The sequence below is a fragment of the Garra rufa genome, chromosome 5, assembly GCF_049309525.1.
Source record: "Garra rufa chromosome 5, GarRuf1.0, whole genome shotgun sequence".
NCBI classification, from domain to species: domain Eukaryota; kingdom Metazoa; phylum Chordata; class Actinopteri; order Cypriniformes; family Cyprinidae; genus Garra; species Garra rufa.
This window is the reverse complement of record NC_133365.1, coordinates 9,202,270-9,221,923: the sequence shown is the minus strand read 5'-3', so window position 1 is coordinate 9,221,923 and position 19,654 is coordinate 9,202,270. Positions and strand designations below refer to the sequence as shown.

General features: G+C 42.9%; 1 protein-coding gene across 1 annotated transcript; it reads left to right on the top strand.

Moving 5' to 3' along the window:
• Window positions 1-393: 393 nt before the first annotated feature.
• Window positions 394-18,926, top strand: fam78ab (family with sequence similarity 78 member Ab). Its single transcript, XM_073840300.1, has 2 exons — window positions 394-1,376; window positions 16,957-18,926. Exons 1-2 carry the CDS (start codon window positions 1,084-1,086, stop codon window positions 17,480-17,482), a joined length of 819 nt encoding a protein of 272 aa, XP_073696401.1. The 5' UTR covers window positions 394-1,083; the 3' UTR covers window positions 17,483-18,926.
• The last annotated feature ends 728 nt before the right edge of the window (window positions 18,927-19,654 follow it).

The following is a 19,654-nucleotide window of genomic DNA, read 5'->3' as shown; positions in this document are numbered from 1 at the left end:
GTGATTAAACGCTCCAATAAACACACACGTCTATAAATATTAATGAGCTCTGTCTTCACCTTAGTAGGAATCGCAAATACGACAGCAGCATTGGCGTTCTCCAAGGTGCTTAAACCCCACATACGGCCGCGCACTTTTATCATCCTTCTAAAACAACATTTTAAATAATTGTTTGCCATGTCACCGCGATATACTTCCATCTGTAGCACCTTAGACTTTTGATGCTGTCCTTGAAAATATATAAATATCTAAAAATCTAATCGTTTTCGCCCAACGCTCTCAGCATACATGCCCCACAATGCGCCCGCTTGGCAGCGGAAGTGACGCAACGGGCGCTCGGAGTAGAGCAGCTGCAGCTGATGCGGTGACGCTCACAGCGCTGCGGGACGGAGGCTGAGCGCAGCACCGGCGCGAGGATGAGGATGGATTATAACTGATGAAGAGAAACGCGCAATGATGGGCTGCTCATCACAGCATGTGTGTTCGTGACAGCGGGACTGATTTATTCACCTCTCATGTTTATTCATTTGGGCTGATGAAGTTCACCTGATGCTGAGACGGATCGTTTACTCAGAAGTGCACAAGAAAGTGAGCTTCCCCCAAGTGAACCTCAAGGACAAACTCACGGAATGTTAATATTATTGGGAAAAAATACTTTTCCGGCGTTACTTTTGATGCCCAGACCGTCTATAGCAATTTTGCGCGCTTTGTAGTTGAGGATACAATTTTGCTTTTGCGCACAAAATGCCAGCAGAATTCTGAGCGGATGGATTTAACCTATTTATTTTAATCGAAAAGCACTGTTTTGAGAGTTATGACGCGGAAATGCCCGTTTGACGATGATTGGAGAACGTTAACGTTATGCCTGAGCCGAACGTTAACGGTCCGCCGATGACGGAAAGTTGACGAACATTGTTTTTATTTATTTTCTTATGTTTTCTTTTATTGTTCAACGACATAACCTGATGTTTTTGTTGATAAGGAACGCTGTTTCTAGCCCTGACGCGACACCGCGACGCGTCGTTTAGTCTTTAGCGTTATTCTGAGGGTCAGTGTGTGTAGTGTGCGTCCTTCTGAGGGTTCATGTTCTGCTGGCCGCTCTTGCTGCTTGTGATGGGCTGTCTTCAGAGCATCAGATGCAAACCCAAGAGTTTCCGGGACAGCATCATGGTTCTGGAGGTGAACTCCTCCATTGACTCGAACCCCACCAGCATCGACGAGTCCTCCAGCGTGGTGCTGCGCTACCGCACGCCGCATTTCCGCGCGTCCGCCCGGGTCCTGGTGCCGCCGGTGGCCGGTAAAGAGAGCTGGACGGTCGGCTGGATTCAGGCGTGCAACCACATGGAGTTTTACAACAAATACGGATCCAAAGGGATGTAAGTGTATCTGACATTCAACACAAACACTACATCAACACTATAATGCATGACATGAATTTATGTTATGTGTAATACTGTATTTGTTGCATTTCTGAGTTGAAATGCAATGCAATTAAACATTTAAGTACTGAGTAATACTTACTATATGGTTAGGGTTTGGTTTAGGGTTACTTGCATGTGATTACGCATAATTGTTGTTATATTAGTAAGTGCATGTAACGTGTAACACCTTAAAATGAAGTGTTACCCATTTCTGTTTATAATAACAGAGGGATAATAACAATTTACAACACTTATACAGTAGAACTATTTAGCTGAGGGGTTGACTACCATACACGTTTTTGTAAGAGAAATTACAGAAAAGACATGCTAACACTTTTACCTTTAGTTTTAGTGTTTTTGCTATACATGTTACATACACTTACTATAGTAACAGGCGTAAATAATGCATAATGACATGGAACTAACTCTAAACTAAAGCCTAAGCCATCATTAATGAATTGTATAATTTCACTGTAACGAGGATATTGTAACTAGAAACAACTATCATATAATTTACACAGTTTATTATCAGTAACACAGTCATGTGGTGTTGGACAGTCAGAAATTCAGCATTATTTGTGTGTTGCTCTTTTAAATTGGACTCCTTTAGCTAAATGTCTCAGATGCTACAAGTGATTTAAGAAGCTCAAATATGTTTGAACATTACTGTCAAACCAGTGTGAACATATGTGAGAATCAGACACATGTGCATGTAAGATCATCTTGTTTCATCATGTATGTGTGTGTGTGTGTGTGTGTGTGTGTGTGTGTGTGTGTGTGTGTGTGTGTGTGTCTGCATACCGTTAGAGGTTTCACTTGTCCTACTTCCTGTTGAAGAGACTACACTTTGCCCTATTTCCTGTATGAAACAAAAAATAAACCCTTCGGTGTCTTAAGATATCTAGAGACTGCACATGCTCAGCCTCCACATATTCCTGGACCAGAAATGGTAATGCATTTAAAATAAATGATGCAATAAAAATGTGAAAGTAGCTGTTCAACAGTAATTCTCTGTTCTTTTAATCACTAGTTCCACTTCCTTTGTAAGTCAATGACATCGTATCCTTTATAAGAGTGCTTTGCACTCTACTTATGACTGCAAAAATGTATTTGAAAGTAGCGTTTATTGCAGAGAGTAAAGTGACTTGCACACAATAACGGCAGATATCATAGCATTCCCTTTGCACTGTCATTTTTTTTTTTCAAAGTTGTAAATAAAACAAAGATTAACAGAGTATTTACAAGAAAATAATATTTAGGTTTCTTCAAAATTTGGATTTAATTCGGTGTGTTTTTTTTGTGCTAATTTTCTAAGCAAAAAATTGTTTCTGCACCAGTTTTTATCGAGTGTGGGACATTTCAGCAAACACAAGTCCATCTGAAAGATCTTTACATTCAAGCACGCTCACAGAATCGCGTGGTAATGCTCTTTACTGATATTTCAGCTGCTGTTCTGGCCTGATAATGCTGTTGAACATTTACACACTCAGGAAACAAAACACTTTCATATCTTTTTCCTCTTTACAGTCTCTTCGTTGTCTGAAGCACGTCTGTTCTGCTCAAATCTCATGATTATATGAATGTCAGCAACATCAAGCTTTCATTCCAGATTAAGTAAACTAATGTACAGAAGGCGACAGTAAATTGTTCATTTAGGGCAAGACACACCAGGTAAAAATGTAAACTAAGATCTCACCATATTTTTTTATCAGTAGATTAATCACAGTGCAAGTTTATGAAATGTTATGTTTCAGTATCTAATTTAAAACGCATTATTATGCTTAAATCTAAACACTGGATAAAGCCAAATTCCTGTTTTTTGATTTTGTTGGCAGAGTTAAAGGTTTCTCCAGAGGGGATTTTGTATTTCTCCTTTTATCGCTCCATAAATTCAGAAAATACTGTCAACAGCCAGAAACAAATTTTTCATTTTCACCACGTTTTTAGGAATAAAAAGTTGTATAAATCAGTGTGAATTATATATATACAAGCCCTGCAGTAAAAACCTTCAGAGTACAGATAGGGACAAACTGTGAAACAGGAATATAGTGCAATAGAAGTGCATTTGGGATGTTTTCTTTCAACTAATCTGAAAGAAGACATAGTATCGAAGCAAAATAGCCTCAAATTCGACCCGTGCATGTATCTTGCCTTAAATGGTTGATGGTTTTAAAGGTGAACTGACAGATGCAGGTTTGTATGAGATGTTTCCTGTCATGTGTTGATCAGAACTGATGGTGGTTTGAGATGTAAACCGCATGTTACTCAACGCCGGTTCTTTCCATTGGCATTGAAGTGGGTTTTGTTCCAGAGAACAGCAGTTGACGTGTCAGAGATCAATCTAAACATTGTCAGTAAATTGTGCTGCTAAGATAAATTCACTTATGAATGCAACCTTAAACAACTAACGTCATTTCCTTGTTACTGCCATGCAAAATCGTTTTAACCCTTCGTAGTAAGATTGTAAGTGCATAACTGAGTAAAATGTTTCAGTATATGTTTTGATCTATATAAGCTGATAAATTAGATCGTGCAAATGAGTGATATATGAAAAACAAACCTAAGGCGAGACACTGCTGGTGAATAGGGTTAAAAAAAATAACTAATAGTTGTCACCTTACTTACCCAGATTACATTGATAATTGCAAACATTTTTTGTATTACAATTTTTTTAAATGTTAAGTTTAAATATGCAAATGAAGCATTTAATGAAATATCCGCTAATTTGCATACATTTCTAGTACAAAAATCTAAACACTGGATGAAGTCAGTTTTAAAATTCTTGTTTTTTTTTTACATATTAGAGTCAAATGGTTTTTTACGGAATCTCTTTTTGTCACTCCATAATTCAGAAAATACTTAGAACAGAAAACAATGTTTTGTTTTTTTAATGAAATGTTGTATAAAATCAAGCAAATTATATATGAACAAATCCCTCTGTAAAAAACCTCCAGCAATACAAATGTAAAGTTTGGTGTGTGTAAGTGCTACTGAAGTGGAGATTTATGGCTCAGTGTAGGAGAAAAAACTCATTTTGAAGAAAAAAAAACAGCCTTTAAAAATATGCATTGTAATTGAAATCTATTGACACAAATAGATAAAAGAAAAAAGAAACACTTAAAAGTGTCCTTTGGGTGTTTTCTTTCCACTAGTCTGAAAAAACACTTTATGAAGCACCAAAAAGCCCCAAACCGCTTTGACAGGTGCATGGAAAAACACAGGTTTTGCCTGCAGTATCTCCCCTTAAACGAACAAGTTTAATTGTAAAAGCACTACACACCAAACAAATGTATCAAACAATGTCAATTTAGTATGCCAGTCATTTCTTGAGGACACACATAAGACATAAACACTAAACCTTCCTAAAAAAACAACCATACACTCTTAAAAGTAAAGGTTCTTTGTTGGCATCAATAGTTCCATGAAGAACTTTGAACATTTATGGAAGCTTTCAAATGCAGAAAAGGTTCTTTATAGTCCAATTTTTACAATGTTCTTCAAAATGGTTCTTTTTTTAGGAATTGTTCACTGAAAGGCTCCTTGGGGAACCAAAAATGGTTCTTCTGTGGCATCACTTGTGAAAACACCATTTTTAAACCTCCCAGTAGGCATTATTTAATAGAAATATCGAGCAGTTATTTCATAAGGGCATTTGGGTACATACAGCATAAACACACACTCTCTCTCACTCACACACACACACACACACACACACACACACTCGAAGGGTTTCTATTCTTATTCCCCTGATGATAATCAAAGCCCCTCATGTGTTCGTGTCATGTGGCTCTTTCCCATGATGCTCTGCTGCTGATGCGTGAGTTCTGGGAGAAAGGTCATGGTTTTCCTGCATCAGGGAATCGATAGGCCGGCAGCTCTGCGGTTTGTCCCGCCGTCACCCGCGTCTGTGCTGATTCTGCTGTTCGGTGAAGGTCATTGAGAGCGGCTGCGCTCTCAGCATCGCTGCCTTCACCGCTTAAAGGCACAGATCAGATGTAAAGAACCAATCAGGCGTCTGTAATCATCAGCTCACCGTCATGATATGTGTGACTATCACTCATCTGTAACATACGAAAAAAGATGTTTAGCAGAATGTGCACGCTGCTCTTTTACACAAAGCATAATTTGTGGTTTAAAAAGTGACAAACATTGAAGCATCATTGAAGTAGATTATAAATGTAGTTCTCATGACAAGTCATATGATGCTTTGTGTGTGGAACAGATGCACATTAATTCATTATTAATGAAGTCAAATCTCATTCAAACAGCCACTTTATGGCTTTGGAACAAATGTGGGAGTAAATGATGACAGAACTTTCTTTTTTTGGGTGATCTAATTATATACTAACTATACCCTTGTGAAAACGAACTACACTTTAGACTACTTTTAAAAAGAGTACTTATTACAAAAATAATATACTTAAGTGCTTAATGTTTTCAGACACTCAATTGCATGTTAATTGCCAATAAATAAAAATGTATTATAGTTAAAGTGCTGAAGGTACTGAAAGGCATTTACAATAAACTACACTACCAGTCAAAAGTTTTTGAACAGTAAGTGTCAGGGTTCGGGTAAATGGAAGAGGCGAGGACTCAAGGATGCAGGAGATGGGGCTTTTATTTTCAATAAAAATTAAACAAACAAGAACAAAAACAACCCCGAGGGGGAAAAATCTAGCTGGCTGGCAACACAGCTGGGCAGGATCGGTTAGGGCTTGACACAGCAAGACAGGACACGAAGGATGACAAACTGGCACAGGACTGCAAACACAAGGACAATAAGTAGAGAGCAAATGAGGCAGGTAACGAGGGAAACACAGGTGGGGCAAATTAACCAATAATCAGGAAACAAGATGGGTGGGGTCAAGACAATAGACATGAGAGCACATGGCACAAGAAACCAATCAAGACAAAAACCATGTGCTCACACAAAACAAAAACACAAGCACATGGCCAGCAATACAAAATCACAAGCCATGTGCTTGAACAAAACAAGACACGAACACACAGCTAATGAGAAAACTCACAAGCTGAGTGTTCACACAAAACATGACATGAAAGCACGCAGCCGAAAACACAAGCTGCGTGCAACAACACAAGACAACAAGAAAATACGAAAGACACATGACAGGAGAGCGTACGGCCCGAGCAAACTCAAGACCGCACGCTCCCGCAACACGACAGAACAGAGTGTGAGTGTCCGAACCCCCGACACGATACCGAAACTCAACAAGACATGAGTGCCGGGATCCGAACACCACACTCCAACAAGAAACAAAGCACGCAGACAACATGAAAACAAGACATGGTGGGAGTGTCAGGGCTCTTTCACAAAACCACAAGAAAACTAGACCGAAGTGACAGAACCCTGACACTACCCCCGCTCAAAAGGGACGACACCGGGCGTCCCTAACGTGGAACACAAAAACAAGACAGGAACATGGCATGACAACACAAGACCAACAGACAACACAAGACAGGGAAATCAAAACACAAAAACATAGAGGGGAGGGAGGGAGGGGAGCCAAGCCTTAGCCAACAAGAAAGCTGATGCAGTCTTAATAGACCCAGGGAGGGGCGGGGGGGTTGAGCCAGGGAGGCTCAGGCAGTTCAGGAGTCCCAGCAGGAGGCCAGGGTAAAGCTGGTGGGATGAACCAGCGTGGCTCCGGCCAAACAGGAATCCCGGCGGACGGCCAGGGCGGGACCGGAGGGACCGACCAAGCAGGCTCCAGCCAAACAGGAACCCCAGCAGGTGGCCAGGGTGGGGCTGGAGGCACAGACCAGGGAGGCACAGACCAGGGGGGCTCGGGCCTAACAGGAACCCCAGCGGACGGCCAGGACGGGGCCAGAGAAACAGGCCACTCAGGAAACTTAAGTGGAGCTGGCAGGGTAGGGGACTTGAGTGGGGCCGACAGGACAGGAAGCTTGGACAGGACAGGCCGATCAAATTTTGCCAGGACTGGAATCAGGGTAAGGAAGGGGAACCCCACATAGATTACTGCTCCAAAAGTAGCTTGGCTGGCATAATGTTCACAAGGCAGGTTTTTGGTGACAGGAGCAGGCTCAGGAGTGGTGTCTACGACAGAGAGAGCAAGTGGCTCTGGGGTGGCTTCCTTGACAATGGCTGTCTCTGGAGACTTCATGGCAGGAGTCGAGGAAGCCAGGAGGGATGTGTGTGTGGCCCAAACACACAGGAGAGCAAAGGCATAGCAGGAGAGAGTGGCTTTAATGGCTTCTTTGGTCATATCAGGAAGAGTGCACGGTTCAGTGACGGCATCCGTGGCCGTATCCGAGAAAACAGGCAGCTCTGGGAAAACCTCCAGGCAGGCAGCAGGCTCAGGGTGGCAGACAGGTTCAGGATCAGAAGTAGCCAGCATAGAAGAGTGCATGACTTTAGCACGCAGGACGGCCATGACATAAAAGGCAAATATGGCTCTCTGGGCCATGGCAGGACTGATAGAGACAATCTCAGAGCTTGTGACAGGGAGTTCAGGGACCACTGGAGTGTTACCCATCTGAACCTCTAGACTTGGAACCCTTGAAGTCGGGTCCTCCTGGACCACCAGACTTGGGTCCTCATGGACCGCCACACTTGAGAGCTCTGGCACCACCGCACTAGAGAGCTCTGGGACCACCACACTAAAGAGCTCTGGGACCACTGCACTAGCGAGCTCTGGGAACACCGCACTTGAGAGCACTTCTGGGGTCATGGCAGGGGGCAAGGGCAGAGATGAGAGCTTGGGCGGAGCTGAAAGTGACCCTTTCAAGGGCGGAGCCAACATCAAAGCGAGGAGCTTGGGAGGCACTGGGGCAGCATTGGCCTCTGTGACGGCCTGCATGACAGAAGAAAACTTCTTTCTCTTCCTTCTTTTCTGAGGGCAGGGTGCTGCAGCCTCTTTGGCCACCACTTGGGGCACTGTAGCCTCTTCGACTGTTTCTTGAGACACTGCAGCTTCGGCCTTTACTGGGGGAACTGTAGCGCTGTCGTCCGCCTCTGAGGGCACTGTGGCTTTGATAACCGCTTCTGGGGGCGCTGCAACTTGGACGACCATCTCTTGGAGCGCTGCGGAATCTTTGGCCACCTCTGGGGGCGCTGCAGCATTGTTGGCCAGCACTGGGGTTGCTGCGGCATCATCAGCTGCCACCTGGGGCACTACAGCATCGTCAGCTGCAGTATCTTCTTCAGAGCAAGAGGCAGGCCCGTTCTTCCTCCTCCGTCTCCGCTTACGGGTCATCAGAGGGCTGGGGACTAGACGGTTAGTAAGGGGAATGGGAGGAGGGCCAAGAGGAGGAAGGCCACCTTCTTCTCCACGGTTGTAGACATACCCCACAAACTGCCAGAAAGACAGTATCCCTAGCATTCCCATCTCCCAGGCACAGACAGGCTCATTAAGGCTGTTGTTAAAAATATCCTTGAGCTCTGCGTCACAGATGTTGAGTCCCTCCGCTACAAACAGGAACTCATAAGCAAACTCCTTTATACTGGCTCTTTCTTGCCGAAGAGAAATGAGCCTCCTGTGTTGAGCAGCCACCTGATGAGTGGAAGGGCAGGGAGATGGGAACAGGAAGATGCCCATAGTTCTGCTGAGTCCTCTATTGGCTAGTTTGTACTGTCAGGGTTCGGGTAAATGGAAGAGGCGAGGACTCAAGGATGCAGGAGATGGGGCTTTTATTTTCAATAAAAATTAAACAAACAAGAACAAAAACAACCCCGAGGGGGAAAAATCTAGCTGGCTGGCAACACAGCTGGGCAGGATCGGTTAGGGCTTGACACAGCAAGACAGGACACGAAGGATGACAAACTGGCACAGGACTGCAAACACAAGGACAATAAGTAGAGAGCAAATGAGGCAGGTAACGAGGGAAACACAGGTGGGGCAAATTAACCAATAATCAGGAAACAAGATGGGTGGGGTCAAGACAATAGACATGAGAGCACATGGCACAAGAAACCAATCAAGACAAAAACCATGTGCTCACACAAAACAAAAACACAAGCACATGGCCAGCAATACAAAATCACAAGCCATGTGCTTGAACAAAACAAGACACGAACACACAGCTAATGAGAAAACTCACAAGCTGAGTGTTCACACAAAACATGACATGAAAGCACGCAGCCGAAAACACAAGCTGCGTGCAACAACACAAGACAACAAGAAAATACGAAAGACACATGACAGGAGAGCGTACGGCCCGAGCAAACTCAAGACCGCACGCTCCCGCAACACGACAGAACAGAGTGTGAGTGTCCGAACCCCCGACACGATACCGAAACTCAACAAGACATGAGTGCCGGGATCCGAACACCACACTCCAACAAGAAACAAAGCACGCAGACAACATGAAAACAAGACATGGTGGGAGTGTCAGGGCTCTTTCACAAAACCACAAGAAAACTAGACCGAAGTGACAGAACCCTGACACTACCCCCGCTCAAAAGGGACGACACCGGGCGTCCCTAACGTGGAACACAAAAACAAGACAGGAACATGGCATGACAACACAAGACCAACAGACAACACAAGACAGGGAAATCAAAACACAAAAACATAGAGGGGAGGGAGGGAGGGGAGCCAAGCCTTAGCCAACAAGAAAGCTGATGCAGTCTTAATAGACCCAGGGAGGGGCGGGGGGGTTGAGCCAGGGAGGCTCAGGCAGTTCAGGAGTCCCAGCAGGAGGCCAGGGTAAAGCTGGTGGGATGAACCAGCGTGGCTCCGGCCAAACAGGAATCCCGGCGGACGGCCAGGGCGGGACCGGAGGGACCGACCAAGCAGGCTCCAGCCAAACAGGAACCCCAGCAGGTGGCCAGGGTGGGGCTGGAGGCACAGACCAGGGAGGCACAGACCAGGGGGGCTCGGGCCTAACAGGAACCCCAGCGGACGGCCAGGACGGGGCCAGAGAAACAGGCCACTCAGGAAACTTAAGTGGAGCTGGCAGGGTAGGGGACTTGAGTGGGGCCGACAGGACAGGAAGCTTGGACAGGACAGGCCGATCAAATTTTGCCAGGACTGGAATCAGGGTAAGGAAGGGGAACCCCACATAGATTACTGCTCCAAAAGTAGCTTGGCTGGCATAATGTTCACAAGGCAGGTTTTTGGTGACAGGAGCAGGCTCAGGAGTGGTGTCTACGACAGAGAGAGCAAGTGGCTCTGGGGTGGCTTCCTTGACAATGGCTGTCTCTGGAGACTTCATGGCAGGAGTCGAGGAAGCCAGGAGGGATGTGTGTGTGGCCCAAACACACAGGAGAGCAAAGGCATAGCAGGAGAGAGTGGCTTTAATGGCTTCTTTGGTCATATCAGGAAGAGTGCACGGTTCAGTGACGGCATCCGTGGCCGTATCCGAGAAAACAGGCAGCTCTGGGAAAACCTCCAGGCAGGCAGCAGGCTCAGGGTGGCAGACAGGTTCAGGATCAGAAGTAGCCAGCATAGAAGAGTGCATGACTTTAGCACGCAGGACGGCCATGACATAAAAGGCAAATATGGCTCTCTGGGCCATGGCAGGACTGATAGAGACAATCTCAGAGCTTGTGACAGGGAGTTCAGGGACCACTGGAGTGTTACCCATCTGAACCTCTAGACTTGGAACCCTTGAAGTCGGGTCCTCCTGGACCACCAGACTTGGGTCCTCATGGACCGCCACACTTGAGAGCTCTGGCACCACCGCACTAGAGAGCTCTGGGACCACCACACTAAAGAGCTCTGGGACCACTGCACTAGCGAGCTCTGGGACCACCGCACTTGAGAGCACTTCTGGGGTCATGGCAGGGGGCAAGGGCAGAGATGAGAGCTTGGGCGGAGCTGAAAGTGACCCTTTCAAGGGCGGAGCCAACATCAAAGCGAGGAGCTTGGGAGGCACTGGGGCAGCATTGGCCTCTGTGACGGCCTGCATGACAGAAGAAAACTTCTTTCTCTTCCTTCTTTTCTGAGGGCAGGGTGCTGCAGCCTCTTTGGCCACCACTTGGGGCACTGTAGCCTCTTCGACTGTTTCTTGAGACACTGCAGCTTCGGCCTTTACTGGGGGAACTGTAGCGCTGTCGTCCGCCTCTGAGGGCACTGTGGCTTTGATAACCGCTTCTGGGGGCGCTGCAACTTGGACGACCATCTCTTGGAGCGCTGCGGAATCTTTGGCCACCTCTGGGGGCGCTGCAGCATTGTTGGCCAGCACTGGGGTTGCTGCGGCATCATCAGCTGCCACCTGGGGCACTACAGCATCGTCAGCTGCAGTATCTTCTTCAGAGCAAGAGGCAGGCCCGTTCTTCCTCCTCCGTCTCCGCTTACGGGTCATCAGAGGGCTGGGGACTAGACGGTTAGTAAGGGGAATGGGAGGAGGGCCAAGAGGAGGAAGGCCACCTTCTTCTCCACGGTTGTAGACATACCCCACAAACTGCCAGAAAGACAGTATCCCTAGCATTCCCATCTCCCAGGCACAGACAGGCTCATTAAGGCTGTTGTTAAAAATATCCTTGAGCTCTGCGTCACAGATGTTGAGTCCCTCCGCTACAAACAGGAACTCATAAGCAAACTCCTTTATACTGGCTCTTTCTTGCCGAAGAGAAATGAGCCTCCTGTGTTGAGCAGCCACCTGATGAGTGGAAGGGCAGGGAGATGGGAACAGGAAGATGCCCATAGTTCTGCTGAGTCCTCTATTGGCCAGTTTGTACTGTCAGGGTTCGGGTAAATGGAAGAGGCGAGGACTCAAGGATGCAGGAGATGGGGCTTTTATTTTCAATAAAAATTAAACAAACAAGAACAAAAACAACCCCGAGGGGGAAAAATCTAGCTGGCTGGCAACACAGCTGGGCAGGATCGGTTAGGGCTTGACACAGCAAGACAGGACACGAAGGATGACAAACTGGCACAGGACTGCAAACACAAGGACAATAAGTAGAGAGCAAATGAGGCAGGTAACGAGGGAAACACAGGTGGGGCAAATTAACCAATAATCAGGAAACAAGATGGGTGGGGTCAAGACAATAGACATGAGAGCACATGGCACAAGAAACCAATCAAGACAAAAACCATGTGCTCACACAAAACAAAAACACAAGCACATGGCCAGCAATACAAAATCACAAGCCATGTGCTTGAACAAAACAAGACACGAACACACAGCTAATGAGAAAACTCACAAGCTGAGTGTTCACACAAAACATGACATGAAAGCACGCAGCCGAAAACACAAGCTGCGTGCAACAACACAAGACAACAAGAAAATACGAAAGACACATGACAGGAGAGCGTACGGCCCGAGCAAACTCAAGACCGCACGCTCCCGCAACACGACAGAACAGAGTGTGAGTGTCCGAACCCCCGACACGATACCGAAACTCAACAAGACATGAGTGCCGGGATCCGAACACCACACTCCAACAAGAAACAAGGCACGCAGACAACATGAAAACAAGACATGGTGGGAGTGTCAGGGCTCTTTCACAAAACCACAAGAAAACTAGACCGAAGTGACAGAACCCTGACAGTAAGATTTAACAAATTTTTAAAAGATGAAGTCTTTTCTGCTCACCAAGCCTGCATTTATTTGATCTAAAGTACAGCAAAAACATTACAATTTTGAAATATTTTTGCTATTTAAAGTAAGTTTTCTATTTGAATATATTTTAAAATGGAATTTATTTCTGTGATTTCAAAGCTGAATTTTTAGCATTATTACTCCAGTCACATGGTCCTACAGAAATCATTGTAATATTCTGATTTGCTTATTGCTATTGTTGAAAACAGTAACATTTTTTTTTTCAGGTTTCTTTGATGAATAGAAAGTTCAAAAGAACAATATTTATCTGAAATAGAAATCTTTTGTAACATTATAAATGTCTTTATCATCACTTTTGATCACTTTAAAGCATCCTTGCTAAATAAAAGTTTTTATATTTAAATTATATATATTATATATTATATTTTTTTAATAATTTCTTTCCCAAAATAAATAAATCTCGTATCTCTCTATTCATCAAAGAACCTTGAAAAAAATTTACTCAACTGTTTTAAATATTGATAATTATACAAAATGTTTCTCGAACAGCAAATCAATATATTAGTATGATTTCTGAAGGATCATGTGACACTGAAGACTGGAGTAATGATGCTGAAAATTCAGATTCGATCACAGGAATGAATTACATTTTAATTTATATTTAAATAAAGGCTTGGTGAGCAGAAGAGACTATAAAAACATTAAAAAACTCACTGATCGAAAACGTTTGGTAGTGTACAGAATATACAGATATACAGAAATGTAATTTCTATTTAAATGTGTATGTCTATAATTAAATATATTTGTAATAACACATTTATAATGATGAAGTTGTGTCATTATTACAGTGTAATTGTACAAATAAGTACTGAGTTGTACTAAAGTGTACTTACTATATAATATATTAAATGTAACATTAAATAACAGACTAGTTAAAATACTAGTTGAATAACATAATTAACTAAAACTAAAGTGGAAATACAATAAATGTTAACTGAAATAAAATAAATGACAAAAAAGGTTTAGTTTAAATTGATGTACTAAAGTAACTAAAACAAAAACTGAAATAAAAATTAATTAAAAACAAAAACACAATAAAATGACCAAAACTATAACTAAAATTAACTTTCAAGCAGAAACTATGAACATAGAATCAAATAAAAAAAATGAATAAAAACTATAATAGTATCTCAATGACAGTTTAAAACATGCTTTAATGTAAAACCTTTAATTTGACATTATTTTAGTGTATACTTTTTAAAGTCTGATGAGGTGTCTCTTTAAGTGGTCTATTATTTCATTAATATTTTACTAAATGCAAATTCATTTGAAGTACATCACAAGTGCACATTCAATACGATGAAGAGCACTTCTTTTCCCCAAGAGCAGAGATGTGCGGCATGAGTCAGATGAGGATGATGTTGGTCGCTGGAGCCGATAGAGATGTGCGTTTGTTCTTTATGAAAGGTCTCTTTTGATGGACGGTCAGACTCACATTCCCGTTCTATGTTTAACTTCCTCTGAGTGCTGTAATAAAAAGCATCTCTTGCCTTTGGCAACTAGTGTTCTGGTTTCTCTAGAGTCAGCGCGCTTCATTCAGAGTCTCAGCCTCAGACGTCACGCCCACGGAGCGTTAGCTAAACGTCTGATGCATAAGGCACACTTAATGGGAAACACTTCAGGACTTCGGAGTCGTCATCGGATTGGTTCGATTATACAGGATTTCCAGGACAAAAATGCCAAACCCCCTCACGAAAGAAGTAGGGATGCACTGAATGTTCGGCAATCGAATTTATTCGAATTATTCGGCCGAATAAGTGAAAAGGCCAAATAAATTATACCAATAACAATGACGTGACATGGACAAATAGAGGCGCGGACTAATGCAGCAAACATGTGGGCAGTGTGGAAGCATTTAAAACTGGCTGAGAAACACGCAAAAATTATTACAAGCACCAACAGCGAGAGACTGTTTAGTATCACACATGTCTTCCATGAGAAGAGGAAGGGGTGGTTGTTGCGGGTTACTGTATGATGACGGAAATTGCGAAATGGCCTTGAACCATTAGTAAATAAATTACAGAACATTATGTTGTCTAATGCACACATGAATTGTATGTATTCTGACAGCGCTGTTAGCCAGGGTTCAAAATACAAAGCGTGAGGAAAATCTGCGCTTAATCAGCTTAATGAGAATCATTCATAAATCTGCTGCTGTCAGCAAAAGGTAGTACTGAGGTCTTCTTGCGGGTTTCCGCCAAAATAAAAGTCAGCATTCATAAATGTTAGTATTGTAATTTTACTGTTGTTCTGTAAAATAAAAAATAGTAAGACAAAAATAATGGTAACAATCATTACAACAGCTCTATTCATACATTTATTATAAGAGTCTCCTTTGCTCAGCAAGGCTGCATTTATTTGTACATTAAAAACACATGTCTGATTCAAGAAGGGGGTCTTAAAAATGGCCAAAGAATATTATTTTACTAACTTATTAATTTTAAGTTAAATTGTGCTTTGTTGTAGGCTATAATGTGACTAGTATGTTAAAAATGTTCAGTGTTAAATAAATGTTTTGAAATTGTTGTTTTGAAATTGAGTTTGTCTTTGAAAAGCAAGACAAAACTGTAAAAAAAAGTGGCTATTTAATTTATGCAATGGTGAAAAATATTGGCAAAAAACCTTGGTCTTCGGCCCAGTGTGTAATTTTGTTCAGCTTTGGCCAAGAATTTTCATTTCAGTGCATCTCTAAAAAAAACAAAGCTGTAGTGTTTACAACTGTAACAATGAGCGCATATTAGGATCAACTAAACGCTGAATTTTCAAAAGAATGTGAAAAATTTACAGTTTGCGGCATAGAATATTTAAAATATGTCAGTGAGTTTTACACACTGGTTATTGTGGTGACTTTCCATGCCTCTAAACATGACGCGGCATAAAACAAAACGTGATTGCTTGCTTTACCTGTCGATCATATTGGGTGGGCATTGGCCATTCAATACGGCATTCTGCCGTCAGTAATGAATGCGCTAAGAAACCTTAGAGCAGGAGTGCCCAACCCTGTTCCTGGAGATCTACCTACCTGCAGACTTTAGTTCCAGCCCTGCTCCAACACAGCTATGTGTAATTATCAAGTGCTACCTAAGAGATGAATTAGCTGGTTCAGGTGTGTTTGATCAGGGTTGAAGCTGAACTTTGTAGGATGGTAGATCTCCAGGAAAAGGGTTGGGCACCCCTGCCTTAGAGTGAGTGAAACTCGCATCCATGCCACAATTCTGCACAAGAACTAGACATTGTTTTCATGGCAGTACTACAGATATGACCATCGTGTATGTCAAAGGTTTGAAATAATTTAGATTTTTTTAAATGTTTTTGAAAGAAGTCTCTTCTGCTCACCAGGGCTGCATTTATTTGATAAAAATGCAGTAAAAACTGGGGATTTCTTGTTGAGTATGTTTTAAATTGTTTTTTTGAACAATGCATTAAATTGATTAAAAGTGACAGTAAACTTTCATAACGTTACAAAAGATTTCTATTTCAAATGCAGTTGAGGTCAAAAGTTTACATCCCCCTTTCAGAATCTGCTAAATGAATATTATTTTAGGAAAATAGAAAAAGTTTACATCCACTTGGTTATTAATTAGGGATGTCCCGATCAGGGTTTTTTATACATATCCGAGTCCTGATCGGGAGGTAACGTCCGATTCCGATCGAGTCTGAAACCACGTGATCGGGCCCGATTTACGATCACGTGATCGGATCGGGACATCCCTATTATTAATACTGCGTTGTTACTTGAATGATCCACAGCTGTGTTTTTTGTTAAGTGAGAGTTGTTCATGAGTTCAAACTGCTTGCTGTTCTTTAAGAAAAATCCTTCAGGTCCAACAAATTCTTTGGTTTTCCAGCACATCTCTATTGTGTTCAAAAGTCAGTCATATGGCCTCTTGGGCAGACCTTGGCCATTCAATGCGGCCAAAGTTCCCAGACCTTCCCAGACCAACTGTTTTACGTGCTCTCATCCTCCTTTTTGTGTCTCCCGCAGGTCCAGCTGGGAGCTGCCGGATCTCCGAGATGGAAAAATCCAAGCCATCAGCGACTCGGACGGTGTCAACTACCCCTGGTACGGCAACACCACCGAGACCTGCACCATCGTGGGTCCCACCAAGAAGGACACCAAGTTCACCGTCAGCATGAACGACAACTTCTACCCCAGCGTGACGTGGGGCGTCCCGGTGAGCGACAGCAATGTGCCCATGCTCAGCAGCATCTGGAGGGACCAGAGCTTCACCACGTGGCTGGTGGCCATCAACCAGGCGTCGGGCGAGATCCTGGTGCTGCAGACGGTGCGCTGGCGCATGCGTCTGCACATCGAGGTGGATCCCGACAAGCCTCTGGGACAGAGAGCCAAGCTCTGCGAGCCCGTTGCGCAGGAGCAGCCGCAGGTGCTGGGGAAGAACGAAGCCATCCCGTCCAACGCCATGGTCAAACCCAACGCCAACGACGCTCAGGTGCTGATGTGGCGGCCGAAGACGGGCGAGCCGGTGGTGGTCATCCCTCCCAAATACTGAGACCAAAACGGCTCGGGAATCACTGTGCTAAACGCCGCTGCAAAAAGACCAAGTGGGAATATTGCATCTCAGACCAGACGGATGGAACGAGCGTCTGATTCACGCTGCCTTAAGTTTACATTGCTTTCACTGCAAACTCTTCGCCTTAAACCGAGTGCAATGCAGTAAACCTCGCACGTCCTACCTGTCTGTAGATTTGCACTGGATGCGTCCCAGTTAGTCTCCGTCTAATGGGACCGCGATGACCGCCGCTCGCCCAACCAAACGAGGACACGGTCCTTATGCATTCAGTGTTTTCAGCAGGAGCTTCAGTGTTTTAGTTTTGTCAACCAGCCACTTCCAGTGTGTTTTACAAGAGCCGAGAGTCCAAAAATATATATTTTCTACTACATGTGACTCGCTGTGTCAGTCAGTGTCAAGAGGTCATGGCCAATCGATAGAGTTCTTACAATCGAAGGCGCAAACGATCCGTTCTGCTGGTGTCTGAATGAGACACGTGTGCATCTGCTCTTGAAATCAAACACCATTAGCAGAAGCTGAAGAGAGAAACGTGTCGTTCCCTTATGAATGCGCTGAGAAACCTTAGAGTGAGCGAAACTCGTGTCCAGGCCACAATGCTGCACAAGAACTAGACATTGTTTTCAAGGCAGTACTACAGACATGACCATTGTGTATATCAAAGGTTTGAAATCAATTACATTTTTTTTGTTTTTGAAAGAAGTCTCTTCTGCTCACCAGAACTGCATTTATTTGAAATCAGCGAAATGTTATTCCAGTTTAAAACAACTGATTTCTAGTTGACTATTCAACGATGCATTAAATTGATTTAAAGTGACAGTGAAGACGTCAAGATTTCAGATGCAGTTGAGGTCAAAAGTTTACATCCCCCTTTTAGAATCTGCAATAAGATAAGAGGGATCATACAAAATGCATGCTATTGCTCATTTAGTACTGACCTGAAAAAGATATTTCACATAAAAGATGTTAACATATGTTAACAAATGTTAATAATAGTTGAAATTATAAAAATGACCCTGTTCAAAAGTTTACATCCCCATGATTCTTAATACTGTGTTGTTATCTGAATGATCCACAGCTGTGTTTTTTTGTTCAGTGATAGTTGTTCATGAGTCCCTGAACAGTTAAGTTGCCTGCTGTCCTTCAGAAAAATCCTTCAGGTTTTTCCAGCACATTTCCATCCTGTTTAAAAGTTTTCACCCCCTGACTCTTAATGCATCATTTTTGTTTCTGAAGAATCAGTGAGTGTTTGAACCTCCTGTAATAGCTGCATATGAGTCCCTCAGTTGTCCTCAGTGTGAAAAGATGGATCTCAAAATCATACAGTCATTGTTGGAAAGGGTTCAAAAACACAAAAATGCTGGAAAACCAAACAATTTGTGGGACATGAAGGATTTTTCTGAAGAACAGCAGGCAGTTGAACTGTTCAGGACAAACAAGGGGCTCATGAACAACTATCACTAAACAAACCCAGCTGTGGATCATTCAGGTAACAACACAGTATTGAGAATCAAGTGTATGTAAACTTTTGAACGGGCTCATTTTTGTAAATTCAACTATTATTTCCTCTTGTGGACTATATGTAAACATCTTTTATGTGAAATATCTTAGGTCAGTACTAAATAAATAATAACATGCATTTAGTATGATTCCTCTTATTTTGGTAAAATAACATTTTGCAGATTCTGAAAGGGGGATGTTACCACAAAATATCACTGTTTTTAACACTCAAAATAATCAGAAATGTTTCTTAAGAAAATTGATTTTGAGGATTGGACGAGGATGATTTCTGAAGGATCATGTGACATGAAGACTGAAGTAGTGATGCTGTAAATTCAGCTTTAATCACAGGAAAAAATGACATTTTACAATATATTCACATAGAAAACATTTTAAATGTTATAATATTTCACTCTTACTATCTTTTTGATTAAATAAATGCAGTCTTGGTGAGCAGAAGAGACTTCTTTCAAAAGCTATGAAAAAATGGTACTGATTCTGAACTTTTGACCCATAGTGTATAAATACTTTAACATTTTTATAATATATTTTTTGCATTGCAGTGTTGAGAATTTGAGGTCAAATTCGCTTGAATTCATGAATATAACAATTAAGCACAATTTTTATCCATTCTGCAACTCAATAAGATAAAAA